Raw genomic sequence first — 21,038 nt, 5'->3', positions numbered from 1 at the left:
GGTTTTTTTTTTCTTTTTAAAGGCGGAATCTGCAAGGAATTCACAGTCACCTTGTCACCATCGCACCTTGGAGAAATAAGCAACAGCCTCACACTTGCATACTGTAGCTCGAGCAACACATATGCTTTAGTGTGCCAGATTGGTGTCTGTTCAAATGTCGCAACTATTAAATGCAACTGGTTGGGTGAACTCTTTCTTTCACACCACCTTAGCCATGCAGTTGTGGTTTTTCTTTTTCCAACTTTTATTTGATTTGGAATTTTCTCTTGATTCCTCCCACATTTCTGAAACATGCATTTTAAATTGTCCGTAAGTGTGACGTCATTTTCCTAGGTGTGCCTGCGATTGGCTGACAACCGGTCCGTGGTGTAGCCTGTCTCTCGACCAAACTCTGCTCAACCAAAACCGTCATGGGGACAAGTAGTGCATAAAATGACCAGATGGATTCTGTGCCTTGCTGGTGGTCAAGTCAAAAAGCTTTGTCATCAAAAAAGAAAAATTGGGAATAGGGAGCACTTATTTATAAAGATGCTGTCAAAAACATAGCTCCAAATTAACCTGAGTAATACTAGGTCAAATTCCTTCGGAATCTTAGAAGAATTTAAAGTTAGATGCCTCTAAATTCCAAATTTCCAACCACCGCCAGACAAACCTCACAAGACTTCAGCTTAAAGAATTAGTTACAAGGTTTTATTTACTCCTGTGCCTGATTTTTCTGTGACTTTTCTCATGTTCCTTTGTTGCTCATTTGCAGTTATCACATTTCACAGACCGATCCTGGAAGTGCCTTGTCTGATGTAATGGTGTGATGTGTGCATGTCCGTTCATGTGTAGCCAGTGTTCTAATAAACTCCAACAAGCATGTAATTATGACACTCATGTAAAAATTGTGCAAAATGAACATGACTAACTCTCAGACAAGGTGATATATGGTAAAGCATTGTTTTAAATCAGTCTAAAAAATTGACAAAAAAAAAAGATCTGTCATCAATGAACCCTCACTAGACTTAGAATTGTGTGACAGTTAGGGTCAGATAGCATTTAAAGCGGAGGACGGTGTGTGCGTGGTGGAGGCAGTACATTTTATGTGCAAATAATATGACAATTAGGATGATAACCAAAGAACAGGACATGGAGTTTGCTTTTACACCTGTTCTACAGTTAAGATTATTAAAGCGTATCTGAAATCATCACCTGTACAATTAATCAAGACTCTTGAACCCAAAACATTTCCTTAATTTCTGACAGGGGCAGTATAGCAAAATCCATGTACAACAGATCCATGAAGTCTATCATCTTTATGTGTGTCAATCAATGTGTGGACCATGCGAGATCATGCTGTGCTCACTGCGCTCAACTGAGATGAACTTTGTGATTTGTACTTAACAGCTCACTATTTGCTTTAATTGGCTTTCGAAATGTACAATGAACAATTATTTTGCTAAGTGGACAAACAGCTAAGCAGATCTGATTGGCAGCATTCGGAGATACTCAGCCATGGTTTTTGTATAGTGCTTGTCTTTGGAACCCATCCCAGGTGAGTTTGGGTCAAAGGTGGGGTACACCCTGGATTGGTCGCCAGTCAGCTGGAGAGCACATAGACAAAATAACAAGTCACACCAATGGACAATTTAAGCTGATGTTGACACTGCTGGTCAATTCCGATTATTATAACGTCAACGACTAGATGAATAGATCAGCTCTCAAAATATCCGAATCAGTCATCTTTCCATTCCCTGTGAATGTAGCCAGTCTTCAATTAAGCTAAGAAAAGTTTTTGGGATTTGGGAAGAAGCTGAAGAACCCTGCAAAAACCCATGCAGACAACAGAGATTTGAAAGCGACTCTTCGGACTCTGAGGCAGACGTGCTTACCACTATTGCAATGTGCTATGTATAAGTTGATGCAGTTTTTATTTTATCAACAATAAATTTGACCTCAAACATGTGTGTGTGTGTGTGTGTGTCTATATACAGTATACATATATGCGTGTGTTTGTGCGTGTGTTTGCTTTGACATTGGTTGACTGGATTAGATTTTAAAATGTAAACAGCTTCCATACTTTGGACTTTACACTTTTCGGAGCATTTTGACTCCTGCCCTAGTAGGGACTTATGCCAGTTTTCAAAAGACAACAATAAAGCACAACGTCAAATGTGAGCAAATTGCTGAATTTCTTTTCATTACAGCACTGATCTGTTGGTCAGGTGTTCGTGGCATTAATAAGTGGGGAAAAAAGTGATTAAAGGCACTTCATCTCACTTCTAAAAAACATTTCTTTTTGCCTCTTCCAGTCCATTAACAACTCAACATTTGCGTTTGTGTCTGTTTGGTTGTGGGGAGTGGGTGGGCTTGTTTAAAAAATGCAATTTGTCATTACCATTGATCTCATTTGTTCGATGCCTAATCTCTGACTCATGGCCACATTGGGTGACGATGAAACGCCTTCGCCGCTTCTGTAAATCCTAAACAAATGTTGAGGGAAGCGGCAATAAGCGGACCCTCATCCTTTTAAAGACACTCCCGTAATCCGACTGTGGTGGGAGGAGGGATGAGGCTTCATCCTTGATAGATTTAGTCTGGATTAGAGCTAGTCCCCCAAATTAAAACAAAAAAAATCTGATTCTCCCAGTTGCTCATTCAAGATGGCAGAGTGGCTTCCTCCCAGTGCTGCTAGCAAGGAAAATGATGGAGGTTTAGAATTGGAAATGGGCCCTCGTTCAGCCACCAAACTCAAAATGTGCCCCTTTAGCTGACTTCGGATGTCCGAAATATCTTGCATGATGTATGTACCTGATTCTCTTTTCCAACCATCTTATCCTCACACAAGCTCACCAAGCCAAGCTATCGTGTCCCCGCTTACACAACTTCCCATTGCAAAAACAACGCAAAATCTGCAGTTTAGAGGCTCAAATAATAATCACGCGAGTAGCATCCAAATCAAAAGCCACAACACCACGACCATGTCGCTCCAACTCCTTTATCTCTAGTTCTGTATTTTCTGTTTCCAAAGTGAAAATATATGTGTGCATGTATATTTATCTTTTTTTTTCTTCAGATTCTGGAAACTAGACATTACTAGGATTTCTATATTGGACAAACACGTGTTTGTAATGTGACATTTTGGCCCAATACTGATACCTACGGTATGACAGGCTGTGAGGAGCACAGCAGCTACCTAAAACATAGCTTGCATCTGTTATGTATGAGTTAAGTGTTGAAACTATTATAATTAGTTGTATTTTTTGAGCAGTTCCATTTGGAAAAGCAATCTCTGTTTACAACTAAACTGTTTCAACCAAGGTGGCACAGTTCAGTTTGGTCTGCCCTTATACATGCCAGGTTTTGTAGACAAAACTAGGACGTGTAATTGAAGAAAAAATATTGGTAATAACACTAAACTGGATACACAGTCTAAAGAATATATACAAAAACGGTGATCATATAGTCGCTAGTGACTTGCTGCCCTACCACAAAAGTTTTTTAATATTAATTATAAATGATCAGTTTTTAATGTGTCATATGAAAGTCTCAAGGTGCTGTAAAACTGATGTTGTTGAATGTTTTATTTTTCTTAGACTTTTTTTCAAGACAGTCACCCGTTATTGAATGCTAATATTAGCTTGCAGCTAAGCGTTTCAGTTCATTTGGGTTTACCAACATATATTTTATTTATCAGGCAACAGCAGGATTTGTAAAAATGCATAATACCAGTGACCTTGAATGGGCTAATCCTTATAGAAAATGGATGCATTTTTATTACAGCAATACTATTGTCCCTGAGTCAATCTTCATGAAAGAAGTTAAATAAATTATCATACTACCTGGATTTATATTACACCTGGTACAGAAATGAAAGCATACCAAAACATGAGACATTATTAGTCTGATATTTCGACAATATTCTCAGTGCAGAAAAATCATACAAAACGCTACACAAGTTCTTGAACACAGCTCTGTTGCGACGTTCCTGCTTTGGTCGAGAAAGGAATCATCAATTTATATTATTCGAAACCAGAGATTATAAATGGAGGCTTTTTCTTTAAGGAGCACAAGACCTGCCGTGCTACATTTCTAATTGGAACACTGAGCAGGTCTCAGGTGGAACTGAGGAAGTTAGGATGAAAAAAAACGACACTTAAAGCTGCCTTAGCAGGGCTAAGTGCTTTTCTGTTCATAAAGTTGGCTGTATGGGCTGTGTTATGTCAAACGTCGGCCATCAGGGGAAAGTCATATCTCGACGGCCCATTGTGCGCTACTCCGTGAATATTAGTTCCTCATGCCGAAAGTGAGCAACGGGAGGAGGTGTAGCCATTTTAAATTCTGAAGTCAGGGAGTCATAAATATTATCATTAGTGGTCTTTTCATCCTTTGTGTCTTGAGCCCGGGAAGAGACGACGGCATCATCTGTTCCTGGCACACATTCCTGGCTTATAAACTTGACCTGGTATTAATAAATGGATTCTTATCCCTCTTCAAGCTGCTATTGGGTGTAAATAATATGCCAAGCCCTTTTCTGGAAACCTACAGTATAATCCCGGGAACACTAGCCCGAGCAGAAACCTGCAGCACTCCGTGTGAATGGAAAAATGCAAAACGATCTTTAATGGAAAGGTGAGATTTTCAAACAACAAATCCCCGACATCAAACATCAGCAAAATTGTCCCCCAGAGCCTTCATTGTGGCGCTTGATTCGTAATGTCATCTCCCAGCTCCTCCGCTTTACGCCAGGTTCAATCACGCGACTGCTCTGAGATTTGCACACATCACGGATGAGAATAAGAGCTAAACACGGAGTTTGGGACAACAACGGCTGAGGGGGAAAACATAAAGGAAGGGGATAACAGGGGTAACGGTGGGGGGCATGGGGTGGGGGAGGGTGGTGGCAGCTACACAGGGCGGGGGGAATGTGAGGCCTCCACAGTCGGTCATAGCCCATTAAGCTGACTGGCTGCAAGTGCTGTAGCTCATTACATGCTCTACCTCTGTTGTGTGGCTGCACAATGCACAATTACACCACCCCGCTGCTCTGCCGGCCATGCCGCCCTGCGCCTCTGACTCAGCTGGTTTCTGCCGCCACTACCGTCGAAACCTCCATAAATTAGTCCCTGATGTAAATGCAAGTTTGTATCTTCAAATAAAAACGCCATTTGAATGTTCTCGAATGGAATGAAGGGCCAAGAAAGCAACAACAATGCAGCATTTGCCTGTGTCTGGTTCCAATTTCTGTGCTGCCCTTTTTAAGACGGTCTCACCTTTAACAAGCGTATTACAATAGAATAATTCAAGCTAGTTCTAGCTGCGGTACTTTCAATTGTGGTAATTTGGTATGATCCACAAATATATTCACTTATGATCTTGGTCATGATAAAAAATAAACTTGTAAGTCAAAGTACCGATGTACTTTGTACCTCCAAATATAGTCGCAGTAGCGCGGCAAAGCGCAGCAGCAGAGCTGCAATGCAGTGTATTTTTTTTCCTCCACTCTCTCTTGAATATTGTTTGACAAGTCTTCCTACTTACTATTCTACAATAATGCATGCAGAAGTTGACATTTAATCTGATGGGTGAAATGCTAACAAACATCCTCCCGCTAGCTCCTTGTTTTAGGCCTCTACTAAAAGGTCACCCTTCCCTGGTGTTCGAGCTGGCTGCTCGAGGAACTTTCCATTCACAGTACTCGTTAGTTAGATAAATATGGCTCTGCCTCTATGTTGTAATTTAAAAAAAAGAAAAGGTGATATGACAGTTTCATGAGAAGAAATATAGCAACAACAAAACATCTACTTGCCATGCGATATTTTTCTTTCTCTAAGTTCATTCATTTTTCTCTATGAACCCAAACTTAACTCGGAAGAGTAAATGTTAACTGCCTAACCTTAGTTTTATGCTTTGTATAACTTAAATAACTTTTCATTGGCCAATGATGATGTAACATTTCTAAAACTGCTGAATTCAACTTCTGGTTATTGACTGGGATAAATCCAATACCGTTAGTGTCCTCCATTCTCGAAAAGAATTTTCCCAAACATGATCAGAAATGTTATCAGAGTTGTGTCGATCAAAACATCTTGCAAGAACCTTTGTTACAGTACTAAAAATTTGCCAAAAATCCAACGAAAGGTTCCAAAAAATGAGACCAAAATGTCTGACCCAAACGCTAACAAATTTCACCTGGATTTACCATTTTTAAATCAAATATTGTCAGGTTACTTCACAGAGTAAACACATTGTAGACATTACAAAATTTTAGTTAGCACTGTTGTTACCAAAAAGTTACCTACAGTTAGTAACCATTTTTCCCAATGGTTAGTTGCACCTGTAACCAAAGTGTTAGCTCAAGTCACACACCAACAACCAATTTAGAGTTACATACACTTTGAGATTCCAAAGAATAAATTTTCCAATCTTTCTTTAAATCCTAATTTGACGTATAATGTAAGACAGAATGAGAGAGTGAGAGATGGTTTATTTGGTGATACTGCACAAGATTCATATTTTCACTGGGGTCGCAGATACTGTCCACTGGTGGCTATTACTGCTGACTTGTATTGCAAAGACATTTCTCTCTTGGCTGTTGCAAATATTTGACTTTGTGCTTTTATTATGCAGGCTGACCTTTCCCCCACCTATATGAATGTAGGCTATTCTCAGAGGCTACACCAAGTCCCATTACTTGAAGATGAGCTATTTCTTTTCCCGTCATATCCTCCTAGTAATGCTGATCATTATGCGCTTGATGGTAAACATTTGCATATTCATGTGCTCTTTTGGGACTTGAGACAGTCAGGTGATTTCAATGAAAGGAAACACAACGTGGCATATTTATGTCTATGAGTTTAATTTGAGAAATTAAAAGCGGGAGTGGGGAATGTGAAAAAAAAAAAAAACGCCACTGGATGCTCATTTAAATGGGTAATTACGTCCATGCAGCATTGCTTGTGGGGCTTAACAAGGTGCATGATGCGTCCTGTTACCGAGTGATAAACATCATCACTACGTCCAGTTCCTTCACTCCATTTAGCCTTCTGCAAATTACATGTGGACCCATCAACCTCAGTCCAAAATTCTTGTAGCCTTATTAAGTCTTTAGAATGATTAAAGCTGCTGTGCCATTGAATCGGACTGCAGTTTTTGTAATTTAGATGACGAAACATTCCCCTGTTGCCTCCTTTTCGGTGGATTTGAACAAAGCTGGATAAATAGTACATGATTGTGGTAACCGCTTTGTGTCTGCTGAGTAAAAGTATGTCACATAGTGTAAAATCCACTTAAACCACTATCTTCACTTAATGCCACAACTGTGTTGCGATACAATCAAGTAATATTTATTGCCATAGTACGATATCATGTGTTGTAAAATTAGAAAGGGGACCTTTTCTGCTAATGTAGTAGTTGGAAATGCTAGTGTGATGAAAAAAAATACAGTAACACTCGATAGGGTAGGGCCAAAGTGTTATGAACTGAATCAGTATCAACAACATGGATTGATGGATGGATGGATCATCATTAAAACTGCAGCCAAACTTTAGTTGCCAAAAGTCATCCAAAAGAGAACATCCATCCATTTTATTCGCCGCTTAGCCTCACGAGGGTCACAGGAAGTGCTGGAGCCTATCCCAGCTGTCAACGGGCATGAGGCAGGGTACACCCTGAACTGGTTGCCAGCCAATTGCAGGGCACATTGAGACAAACAGACACACTCGTCCAATTAATGTTGCATGTTTTTGGAACGTGGGAGGAAATTGGAGTGCCCAGAGGAAACCCACGCAGGCACGAGGAGAACATGCAACTCCACACAGGTGGGTTTAGAATTGACCCCAGGACCTCAGAACTGTCAGCCCAACGCTTTACCAGGTGACCACCGTGCCGCCCCAAAATAGGACAAAAAATAGAAAATTGTTACCAAAGTTTTTGTGCCAGACTTGATAAAGGTTTAGAGGCCAAAAATCACCAATAGTTACCAAAAGGTTTCCAAATATGTTGCCGAACATTAGGAAAATGTGATCATAGCTTTGTCATCAAAGTTACCAAAAATGTGACTAAAAGATAGTTTGCATACTTTCTGAAAGAGTTACCAAAAAACCATACTAACAGAAACTAAAGCTCAAATATTAATAGTTAACAAATGTTAGATCACAAGCGCAACGGTACCAATTTTCCATCGCTTCCAAAAATTGTGACAATAAGCTCAGCAATGCTATGGAGCCAAAAATAGTATTTCAAAAATTACGGACATGATCATACAATCATTTATTTGGAGTTATCCAAGAAGTTGGCTAAGCAGTTTTATTGTAACCCTGGGCACTAAAGCAATAAACGTGAAATTTATTTTTACAAGCATTCTTCCTTGTGGAGGAATAAGTTTCAAGATGTGGAAACTCGAGAAATTTCTATCAACAGATCCATCTCCTTTGTTCTTTGTGCATTCTGAAGCTGCATGTCATATGGACATTAAAGGGAAATATCTTGGCATGTGGACTTTTTGGGAGCGACACCACTGCTTGTGACTCGGAACCCTCGCCAACGTCCAGGTGAGTGGCGCCAGTCGTGGCGGGGTTCAACTGCGAATGTGGCGGCAAGGCGAAATTAGCAGCATGTGTGAGCATACGCTTGTGTGTGTTCCCATTTGTACGTGTCGAACCACGGCCAAACTCATTTACAAAGGCCACTAAGTGTATCGGTGTCACACAATGTTCATTCATGTCTGACAGCCGAGGTATTATTTGTCCTTATAAAGACAGGATACGTGAAAAATAGCACTGCATTTCTAAAGTCTCTGCCTTACCAACAACTTCATTAACAGGATCTGCAACATAATTAAGGGTGCACTGTGAAGGTTTTTGGGGAAATGAAATGCGTCGCTTTCCAAATCACCTTGATGGGAGGAGACCTCAAAGATTGCATCACAAAAGTTTGATAATAACGCTCAGATTCTGTATTGTGCCGAGCCTTGAAATGTCTGCTCAAATTTGAAACGTGCAGTAGCCCTTTGCTTGGTTCATGACCAGAGTGAACTTTGGATATTTCAACACAGCCATCTTGACAAAAATGTTATTTTGCTAATTGTCTAAACAAGCTAACCAAGTCGTTGCATTTTTAAAACTCACGTCATTAATATTTTACAAACGGGTCTCATTTCAATGTACAGTAATGCTGAAAATGATTTGAACCACCGCTCAGATAAACCATGTATTTTTAATAACACTGCTCTGAAGTACTCTAAAACGCTCACAGCAACATTTATGTCTGACCCTATATGAAACAACAACAATATTAACTACACAAGCAATGAAAGGCCACTTTAAACACAGGCTCACTGTGATGTCTGATAATTGACAATGCCTCTCCTTCCCGAGTCAGCCTCTTGGATTGAAATGATAATGTCACAGCTCATGTTTCAAAGAAATGAGACCGTCCAGAAGAGATGTTTTGTGTGTGTATTCACTGTGTGTGTGTGAGGCCACCTGCCATGATGTTAATGAGAGCAACACGTCTGCCTCTCGCTCAAGATTACGTTTGACTGTCGCTGCACATACCAGTGTGACGCTGAGAATCTGATAATGTTGTGTAGGGACCAGATTTGGTAAATTAATGAATGCTGCAATTTATACAGAAGGTAAAGCATGTGATTTATCCCAGTCAACAGCTGAAGAAAATACCTAGTAACAACAAATGTGTTCTTGATTATGATGATGAAAGTTGCTAAAGTAACAAAAATGACTCATGTAATGAATTGTAATAGTTTTCTGGAGTTAAATTCTTTTTTGTGATCTTTGATTTCCAGGATATATTTTTTCCTCTTTATTTAAAAATACAGATAGTAATTAATAAATACAATCTACCTCATTATATTTTTAATTTCAATCATATATATTTAACCAAAACATAGTCTTTTTTATTATATTTTTTTAATTTGGTTTAGTGAAGCAGGAGTGGAAAACTCATTTTAGTTTGCAGGCCAGTGACACCAATTAGTATCAAGTGGGGCAGACCACAATATTTACACGTTAAAAGTCCATATGTAACTTTTGATTTTTGTCAAGACGATAAGTACTTTTGGAAAATATTTACAGTTATGCATTATTATCATGAGAAGTTTGCAATTTTAACCAAAATTATTTCAACAGTATTATGATTTAGTGTACCATTCTGTCATCTATTCCTTGTAAATGTAAGAGATCAAACATTTAAGTTGTGGCAGTGCATGGAAAAAAAAGATTCCAACAAACCAACCTCTTTTGAAAAGGCACACCATTTTAAATTAGCGTGCTCCTGAAACTTGGTATCGTCACAACTGCATCAATGCCATTCGAGTGTTGTCACTGCATCCTCCAGTGGACAAAATTAGCAAGAAAGGTTTTTTTTTATTTAAAAAAAAAATGTTGTGAATGTGCTTCCACACATGGGCCGGATTATACCCCGTAATGGGCCAATTCTGGCCCATGACCCGTATTCTTGACACCCCTGCTCTAGATTTATGAATATGAACGGTTGTTTGTTTTTAAAGAAGGACTTTTTTTTGACTGAGAGGAATCACATGGTTGACCCGATTCTTGAAACGTGTCCAAACTATTTCAGGTGCAGTTAGCAAAGGTTGTATATTACTTATCAAAGTGTGGTTTACTTGCTCATTTTATAATTCAATATAAGTCTCTGGAATGAAATAGGAGGGGCTGCAACTTCGATGAAATGGTGCACAGTAACTGAGAGTTATATTGACTATCAGTCAGCTGGAGAAGTTCTACTTTCTGCTTCATTTGTCATCTTCTCTCGTTACTTAGTAGAATAAAATGGGAGGGGGTAAAAAAAAAAAACACCTGGCTGAGATGAATCAATACAGTTAGAATAACTTATCTTCCCACCACGTGCTAATTATCTGGAATCACAGGTGCAAAAGCCTTGTAACATATTCAAAAACACATTGTAGCCAAAGGCCATTATTTTACTGTATAATTGTCTCTCTGAGCAAGTGATACACTTTAATTAACTCACGCAAGACATCTCTATGGTCCTGTGAGCATTCACATCCTGAATGGGCAGCTCAAACAAACATCTCACAGCTGAAGCACGTCAACACAATAGACCAGGGGGCGGATGTAGAGGAAGGTATATACTACTCTCACGAGGGAGAATACAATATACAAAACTGCATGTATAAGGCCTTCGGGGCGACCTGTCACTGTTATCTTGACCAGGTCAATCGTTTCAGTGCAGGATTTGTATTTGTGATGCAGCAACGTTTTTTTTTTTTTCCCTGTAGCCAGAAATGCTTTGTAACTAGCTGCTCTGCCATCAGCAGGATTTGCATTGGCTGACATCAGCAAACAATATAGTGTAAGTGCGTTGATCATGAGCATTAATCACAGCAAATGTCAGTCGCCTCGTAGCCGCATGGGAAATGACCAAAAGAACATGATTGGAAAATAAATAGATACAATCTTGTGTCATTGTGTAAAAAGAAGAGAACACTATGCAACGCTCTACAATATTTTTTACAGCATTAATTTTTTAAATGTAATTATTTGAAAAGTATTTCTTTTTATTATTTACCTTCAGTTGAGTAAACGTTAACACAATGATACCTACCTTTGCTTGCAAAAATTATATGTTCATTACTAGCAGCACAATGGAGCAACTGGTTTGAGCGTCAGCCTCACAGTTCTGAGGACTGAGGTTCAAATCCCGGAGTTTACATGTTCTACCCTTGCCTGTGTGGGTTTTCTCTGGACACCCTGTTTAATTAGAGACTCTAAACTGCCCTGAGCTGTGATTGTGAGTGTGATTGGCTACCTCATGCCCAAAGATAGCTGGGATAGGTTCCAGCACTTCAGTCACCCTCAAAATGAACGGATTTTCATTTTTAGAGTTTCTAAAATGTTGCCAAATTTCAACATACTTGTAGGTGAGTTAACAAAAGGCTGCCATTCGTTAAATAAGATTTCAGTTACTGAAGTTTTCAAAAATGTTACTAAACATTAACAAATATGTTATGTATGATAGCTTTCAAAAAATGTAATGTGTTCACAAGTTTCCAAAAATGTTGCTTGAACTTCGTGTTAACCTGAGTTTATTATGAAAATGTTGCCAAAATAAGTTACTAAATATTAGTCATCCTAGTTAACGAAAATGTTCCAAAATGTTTTTAGTGAAATGACTTAATGTTTTTTTTTTTTTTTAATTCATTTACCACAATTTCCAAAATTTCCAAAATGGGCAATGAATTAGCACTATTTCCAAAACGTTGCCCAATATTGCCAAAGCAATAGCATGCGTTGGTTAACAAATGGTTGGCAAAAAAAAAAACAATAAAACTCCTTTGCACAGGGAGAATGACTCAACAAAAGAAAAAATCATGGATAAAGGTCCAAAGGTCTGGGGCAGACTCAAGTGGTTTCTAGTCTACGTTGTGTCTTTATCAGTTATGAGACATTACAACCCTGTTTGCTAACACGACTAGAGCGCTGTCATTTTACACACAGCATTTCTTATTTAAGCGCGACATGTGTGTGTTGCGGGACTTCTGTCAACGGCAGATGTCACGGCGGGAAGCAGAAAAACAACAGCAACTGTGCCGTCGAGGTAAATGCGGTCGGAGGTTAAAGTGCGGTCTCGCTTGCATCTCCAGACACGGCGGCTGGCTAGCTCAAAGAGATGCTTGTCAACTTCAGGAGAAGTGCCTGGCGATGGAGGCTGCGTGCTAAGCAGGCCTGGCTTCTATCAAGCCAATCAAGTGGCTCTAAGATAACATTGGCCGAGACACCTGGCACTGGCACTCATTCAGTCTTCACTCCTTTCTCTCATCTCTGTTTGCCCTCGCAAGGCTCCATCAAGGCGGCTCGGAGCTTTGCATATAAGATTATCAGAATCAATCGAACCTAATTTGTCTAACTCTTTACTTTTTCATTATCCCAGGCAAATCAAGGCTTGGCTAATCCGGCAGCAAATGTCCTTTTATTGGATGATTAAGACACAGAGGAGGGATGCTTCAGGAGCTTATGCGAAAGTCAGGCTAGGCTGATGTGTTTTTTTGTTTTGTTTGTTTTTTTAGATGAGGATTGGAGACGCAAACCATTGAAAACCATTTAGAACAACATTTCCTGACCGTTTTTGAGCTAAGCCACATATTTTACCTTAAAAAAAAAAACTTACGACACTAACAAACAAAAATGTAAAAAGTCCCATACGCACCCCAAAATAACAGCAATCTTTTCTCAGTTGTCTTACAATGTACTTAATCGTGAAATGTGGCCCAGTTTGTTTGAACACAAAGCTTTTATTCTTTTGTGTGAATGGTAAATGGTAGATCCACAAATTAATTGTACCTTCCGCCTTCTCATGAAAGAGTATTTTCTTGTTTTGCCTGTCACTATATGTCACTAGCATAGATTGATAAACCATTCCCAAACTTCATGTCTTATCCCCTATCTTATTCCCACACTTCCTCTGAACCAGCTCAGAGAGACCAAGTAAATCAGCATGCCTGTAAGTAGGTCTCATTGACCTCTCTGCATCCACGGGTGCTTGAATATCTCTGGATCGTATGCTCAATACATCAATATCAATCTTGTGTTTCTTGTTGTAAAACTCCCAACACCCCACCTTCCTCTCCATGAATGTCAAAGAGAAAATGGAGTCATCAATTACTTCTGTCTGATAGGGTGTGTGGACACAGAACCTTTCCCTGCTCTGCCTGTAGGAGTGAGTATCACACAACCTCCTCCGCAATAAAAAGCAAAGATGTATATTTGCTGTCACTCACAAAACTGTTGCCTCCTCTCACGGGATTCAGGAGAAGTGGGTCATGACAACAGAGAGGTGTGGCTTCACAAGAAATCCAATGAAGTGGTTCATGGATCGGAAACTGTGAAATAAGGATCAGCTGGTCTGCATACGCTGTCAGCTGAAAAAGGTTCTCAAATCAGACCTTCTCTGCTTTGCTGAAGCTGTGCATGGTTGTCAGGATAATTCAATGGCCGACTGCACAGGGCACCCATGCACTCACACTGCACGCCTGCTTGGCCAGACGGACGGCAGGCAGGTAATTTAGGCAATGATTATTCTTTCCGCTAGCACCCGAAATGACACGCGATGGAGCTGATTAGCTGGATCAATATATCATTGCTCTGAGAGGTTCTTTTTTTCCGCGCAAATGAAGCACAAACCTTAAAAAGATGTTCAAAAAAGGGCAAATGATTCCTTTCATCAAGTCTTCAGCTTGTGCTGGCAAAATGCCTTCAGTCTCGGGTCAACTTCAATATCTCTTGAAATGCTTTGAGCATTTCACTCCAATGTACTGATGTACGGTCACACATGCCATTTCAAATAGCTTAACCTTCCTTCAGTGACGGCCAGACATTTCACTGACAGCACCATCTTTATTGTGATGGAGTGCTAAATATCACCACAACTTGAGATGTGTTGAAATGTGTCGAATAGTGGATTGCAAACAGAGCATTCAGAGCCTTTGATTGATGAAGGAAATCTTAAAAAAAAAATCTTTGCTTTCACTGTTTGTTCTTCATATATCAATCAGCTTTGCTCTCCACCTTTGCCCCAACCCCCCACCCTCCCCCGACATAGTCCAGAGCTACTGTGCACAGTTTCTCACCTCTGGCAGTGGCATGCCGTTGATGATGAGGTCTGGTTGCTGGTGGCCCTGCCCGGTGAACGGGTGCTGATAGCCATGGTTGGGTGCGGCATTGCGCGAGTTCTGGTTCTCCACGTTGAGAAAGGTGCTCTCGGAGCGCCTGCAGCCCAGCGGCAGGCTCTGCTGGTGGTAGTCGAAGTAGTTGAGCGAGGAGGTGAGTGACGAGCAACTCACCACGTTCATTTTGTCTGTCTCCTCTACATCTCGTGGCACCAGGCGGATGTCGTTCTTGCTCAGTTTCTTCTTCTTACTTGACTTCTTCTGGTTGCCATAGGAGTACTCAGCCACCCTGCGCAAGTAGAAGAAACTGAACAGACTCAATAAAGCAGTGCTCTATCTTGGCCTTTGTTTTCCACACAGTCAAAGCGCTCCCACCATCATGCCAACTAGAATAACGTTTAGGTCAATGGGTGCCGGACAAACTAATTGCTTGTGTCCAGGAGTGGCAAGACCCACTTAAGGGACTCCCCACCCTGAGACAGCAAAGGAGCTGCCATTTCTAGTGTGTTTGGATTTGCATGCTCAACACTGGACATGTCACAAACAGGCAGACAGTATGCAAACATGCCAAAAACCACAGATACAAATGACACTGGTGCAGCGCAGCACCACCAGTTTATGCAATCATATCCAAAGCACACACTCCACACTCCTTTGACTATCAAGCAAGCATACTGGCAATATTGAGTATAGGGTGCTGGCTGCTGGGTAGTGCAGATTCAAATTCATTTTGCTCCTCTGTTTTCCACAAACTCTGAGAGAGTATTTTGACTGAAATAAGAGCAAATGATTTCATCAAAGCCTTCTTCAATATAGCAAAGATGGGAAATAGCAAATTCTTTTCTCAGGCTTGTGGATTTCCGCAGGAAAACAGATGTGATGTCCAAATGTCACTAGACAATTATTGTACATATTTTTTTCTTTGTGATATTGTAATGTAATCTCTGTCCCCACTGCGTGGAGCATATGGTTTATATTGTTCAAATGTGAGTTTGTCTTTTCAGTTTCATGTGCAATGTGTGACTGTTGTCCCTACTGGCCTCTGTTTCTTCACTAAAACGCAGCTCTAATCCTCCCAACACTTCTACAATCAGTCAGGCTAAGAAGCAGCATTGTTTTTCCGTTGCTTTCATTTTTCTCTCAGATTGCATCTTGAAAAGAGATACCGCCCTCATTCTAGCCCCCCCCCCATTCCCTTGATTTTGAGAAAAGAAAATGGGCAGCCGCAAACAAAAGCCAGAACGTTTTCCGCCTTGTTTTCATTCATCATTTAGCTTGCTGCCTTCCACTGTACATTGCTTCAATATGCAAATCAGGGAGGTGGAATGTTCTGAGTGAGACAGGTTGACTGAGAACAAGCAATCAATTGGCAATAACTGCTCCACATAGCCAAGGTGGGGGACTGAGTAAGAAGGCCACACAACCCATCTCTACTTATTATAACACCCGGCAGTAAGGAGAGTGTCTTGCCCTTTGGGATCTATAGATTATAATTGTTTCTACTTCGAACAAGATTTGTAACGAAGCAAGATAAGGTACAAATCCCTTTCCAGTAAGATTTTTCCCCAGGTGTAACTATCTACAGTAAATCTGGCTTCAGTTCAAAATGGTTTGTTTAATATTAACCTCTTTAAAGCTGCTAGGAAGAGGGTTATATGCAGTCAGCACCCACAGTATTAGGTACGCTTGTACCATTTAGTAAACTTTAATACTCAAGATAAATATAGATAATAAACATTAATCAGAGTGTGTCAATCAAAACGAAGAATTTTCAGCTTTGTGAAGAAAGATGTTGTAATACGCCTCTTGAATTTATATCCCCATTATATTATATGGGCACATGTAATGTTATTTCCAGATAGTGTATTAAACAAAATGCACAGCAACAAGTAAAAGTAGTGATGTACCATTTTAGAATTATGATGGGCCTGCTAAAAAAACAAAAAACAAAAAACTAAACTTCCCTTCCAATAATATTTGAAGCAAAATATGATTATGGCTGCAGGTGAAGTCTCAAATCCAATCTATATGTAAATGCATAATGTTAATATGGCAGCAGGGTTGATTGCAGATTGATGAACAAAAATGAAGCGTTTGAGGTGCAAATAAATAATAATGTGCCAATTCACAGGAAATTCATCCAAATTGTCATGTGAGTGTTGTTTATTTGAGCTCATAGAGGCCACCTTTAAAACTATTCGTGATTTGCCGTCCTGTCAAAGAGGGGAGACAAAATTAAAAGTGGTTTAAACCAGACAGATCCCATGATCATCGAAGTTAAAAACAATCAATCAGCAATGGTTAAATAAGAAACGTGTGTGGTTGCCACCGAACCAGTGGTGCAATAATTTTCCTGCAACACACCCACAAATTTAACATGACAGTCATACTAATGAGTCAATTGGTCACAACGGAAATTCAACATCAGCCAATCACCAGCCACATTGCCCCTTAAATGGACTAATTTTATTTCAAAAGCAACCTCAAACTAAACCAAACGACAAAAATCTGCAGGTCCCGAACGCAACACAAGGGAATGCAATACAGATACATACACACGCACACTCACAGACGCACACACATACAAAAGTAGGTCAGTACCTGCAGTTGTAGGTCCGGATTTCCTTGTTATCCCGCTTGCACTTAACTGCCACAAAAATCATCGTGACAAAGAGGATGGCGGCGATGGAGCCCAGAGCGATGATGAAGATGAGGGACAGGTTGACGGCTCCAATGGTTTCTTGGGCATTCAGGTCCGGTGACAGGTATACCACGATGTAGGCCGAGGCAGACAGCGATGGCTTGCCGTGATCTCGGGCTACCACTGTGATTTCATAGGAGGACTTGGCGTTCTCACTGAACATCCGGGTGGAGTGCACTTCTCCATTGACTTGGTCAATCTCAAAGAAGGCCCGATCACCCTCTGAGATGGTGTAGGTAAGCCGACCGTTCTCGCCTTCGTCATAGTCATCGGCCTTCACACGGGTCACCATGTAGCCCGCGCCAGCGTTCCTCGGGATGGACACATCGGCGCTGCCGTTCACCAAAGGTGGGTTGGTCATCACTGGTGTGTTATCGTTGACGTCCAGCACTACGATTCGCACAGTGGCGTTGCTCGACAAGGAGGGATTGCCGTTGTCTCGGGCGAGAACTTTAAAGTCAAAAGTCCTTGTGTACTCGTGATCAAAGGACCTCATGGAGTAAATGCGGCCCGATGGATTAATGCTCACATACGTATTGACATCCATGTGCTTAATCTCACCAGGGACAATAGAGTATGAAACAGTTCCATTCATGCCTAGGTCGGGGTCTTCTGCTGAGACGGCCAGCAGGCATGAGCCGGGCAAGTTGTTCTCCATCACCATCTCTTGATAGTGCGGCTTGAGGAAGTGCGGCGGGTTGTCGTTCTCATCTGCCACTTTGACCACCAGCGACTTGGTGGCGCGCAGGGGTGGGACGCCACTGTCCTCAGCTTGGATGGTCAGATTGTATGTGTCTTTCTGTTCGCGGTCCAGCCGACCGTCCACAAGGATGGTGGAGAAGCTCTCATACTCCTGCAGTCGGAAGGGGACATTGCCCTGGAGCCGGCACTGCACCTTGCCGTTGGCCCCTGCATCTTTGTCGGAGACACGCACCAGGGCAATGACGTACCCACGCTGTGCGTTCTCACTCACCTCCACCATCTCCGTGTTGAGAGAGAGCAGGCTGATGACAGGCGGGTTGTCGTTGGTGTCCATCACGTTCACGGTGACTTTGCAGTGTGCGGGTATGGAGTTGGGACCCAAATCTTTGGCCTGCACGTCAATCTCGTAGATCTGGGCAGTCTCATAATCTAAAACACCATTGACAGTTATGATACCGGTCCGAGAATCAATTTTGAAAGCATCTCTCGTCTTCTCTGTGACATAACTGTTAAAAGAGTAAACCACCTCTCCGTTGGTGCCCTCATCAGGATCTGTTGCATTTAAGTCTATGACCAGAGTGTTGATGGGTGAATTCTCCATGACATTAACAGTGTACACAGACTCATCAAAAACAGGGTTGTTGTCATTTGAATCAATGACTTTGATATTTAACTGAACCGCACCTATTTTTGGCGGATCTCCTCCATCCTCCGCGCTGATTTCATAAGTATAGTGGGACTGGGTCTCTCGGTCTAACGATTTTTGCACAACAAGCTCTGCAATTTTGGAGCCGTCCCCTCGTGTTTTTATTTCCAATCCAAAGAGCTCGTTGGGGGTAATGGAGTAGGACTGCACTCCAAAGACGCCTGAATCTGGATCGCTTGCCCCCTCCAGGGGAAACCTGGTTCCGGGGGATGCGTTTTCCGAGATCTCGATGTCAATGTGGCTTGTAGGGAACCTCGGAGAGTTGTCATTCAAATCCTCAATTTCAACTTTAATGACGCATATCTCCATAGAGTTGGACATCACCTCCAGAGAAATAATGCACTTTGGGTTCTGGCGGCACACAATATCCCGGTCGATCTTCATTTGTGTGGTGAGAATCCCGGCCGGGCTGAGTTCCACCCAGCGTGGCTCCGAATTGGATATGACCCGCAGGTAGGGCGGCTGTGGCGCGATTTGGAAGCCTTGTTTGAGCGCGTCCTTTGTCACGTTCCCAATCACAGAGCCGGGCTTCATCTCCTCGTTTATTCCATACTTGAGGTTAATGACAGCCTCCCCGCCGACCCAAAACAAGAGCAGCAGCACAATTAAATGTATGAATTCCATTCTTCCGGACTTGTTGAGTTCACCTTAAAAAAATATTTTGATTAACACGCGCAGCCACGTGGCTCCAAAATCATGTCACGTATAACAAAAATGACAATTGGGACAATTTTTTTCTGTGTGTGCATGCACATTTAACATCTATCTTATAGTCTTTCTTTCGGTGCGCAGAGGCGAGGGGTGACGGCGGGGCTATGCATCGCGCACGGTGTCAGGGGAGGCTGCACTGATTTACCCGTGCACGTCTTCATCCAAGTGCTGCTGTGCATGTCCTAACAGAGCAGAACTGTCTCACACGAGCAAAGTCCATTATTCGCCCATAACCAAAGAAAAAAATCCAGTTACTTCCAAGTCCCCAAAAATAAAATGGGTATTTTTCAAAATCTCCCAAGTGATGACGCTCAAAAGTCCTTTGATTCCTGAATATATTCTACTCGAATTCGAATTCCTTCCTCAAATATCTGAAAAATTATAATAAAAAACGCAGCTCATGTCCGATTTTGGTCGCCGGCTACAGAAATGTTGACGACATTAAAGTCCGAGATCTGTTTTCATTCCGGCACATCTTTTGTCAATAATTCCCCTCTTCAAGACTTGCGGGTGCCACTTTCTCCTGCAAAATATCAAATATCCATGTCATTAAAGAAATCCGTTACAAATTCCATCCCTAAAAAAAAAAAAAAAAAAAAAAAAATAGACGTAGCGTCTTCAGACGCGAATCGAGTGCAGTACACACCGGAGGACCCAGCAGCTATCATCCCAAGTAAAAGAACTCGGACTCAAACATGCGCTCCTCTGGCTCCACTGACGCACACTGGCAGATGCTGCGTAGCGCCAGAGCCGCTGCGCTCAGTGAGTACGGACCCGCAGTATAGCCCCCCCCACACCCCCCCCAACCCCCAGCCCAGCACCCAACACCCCACCTCTCCCTTCCACTCCCCTCCTCAGCCAATCAGGGGTTACACAGCCGAGGCTGGAGTCGCTTGTGGGTGGAGCAAAAAAAAAAAAAAAAAATAATAAAATAAATAAATAAATATGCACGACTGCCAGCAGATATATACCTGCTCTTCTCTCCCTTGCAATTACGACATGCATGCTTTCGCACTATGGCTAGGGCTGTCCATCGCAAGGCAAAGAAAAGTAGACACAATGTTAAGGAAACCTGTATTGCAAAAAAAAAAAACAAAACAAAACATTATGGTCAGTTCATTTACCACAATATTTGGTGTTATCTTGAGGTTGTTGTTTGCCGTAGTGGTTATGATGGCACCACTGGACGACTCGAGAACAACAATAATACACACAATAACAAGATGGGTAATATATTGCACTCCACATCTAATTGAGATTTTTATTTTCCATTACTTCTTTCTTTGGTCTCATTTTATATTTGTGTATTTTTTAAAAGAGAGAGGTGTCATTTCAATTGTTCTTTAAGTCCTTAACGTTGCCAAAAATAATCCCCAAATCATTGATTTACCTCATTAAAAGATACACTTTTTATATGATGACCAAGCATCATTATCCGTGCTGATGGAGTCACCGCATCACATCATGCTGCCTTTGGTCGAAACGAAGGCCTTCAAACGGAGCATACATAAGGTTTCTATTTAAAAGGCAGGTGGAGTGAAAATACTGCGCCGTGTTAAATTTTCAAT

General features: G+C 41.4%; 1 protein-coding gene across 4 annotated transcripts in view; it reads right to left on the bottom strand.

The window, feature by feature from the left end:
- The window catches only part of pcdh19 (protocadherin 19), a 69,717-nt gene extending 49,476 nt beyond the window's left edge, over positions 1–20,241 (bottom strand). The window contains exons 1-3 of one of the 4 annotated variants that reach the window (XM_061835537.1): positions 20,117–20,209; positions 17,252–19,993; positions 14,612–14,957 (exon numbers count right to left, since the gene is read on the bottom strand). In XM_061835537.1, the coding sequence (XP_061691521.1) occupies positions 14,612–14,957; positions 17,252–19,383 (2,478 nt within the window). In that variant the 5' untranslated portion in view covers positions 19,384–19,993; positions 20,117–20,209. Of the gene's footprint in view, positions 1–758; positions 1,587–14,611; positions 14,958–17,251 lie in introns of those variants that run through there. The other 3 variants (XM_061835539.1, XM_061835536.1, XM_061835538.1) reach the window with 3 other exon arrangements.
- Positions 20,242–21,038: the final 797 nt, after the last annotated feature.

Source organism: Syngnathoides biaculeatus, chromosome 11 (assembly GCF_019802595.1).
Source record: "Syngnathoides biaculeatus isolate LvHL_M chromosome 11, ASM1980259v1, whole genome shotgun sequence".
Taxonomy (NCBI): Eukaryota; Metazoa; Chordata; class Actinopteri; order Syngnathiformes; family Syngnathidae; genus Syngnathoides; species Syngnathoides biaculeatus.
This window is presented reverse-complemented; position numbering and strand designations above follow the sequence as displayed.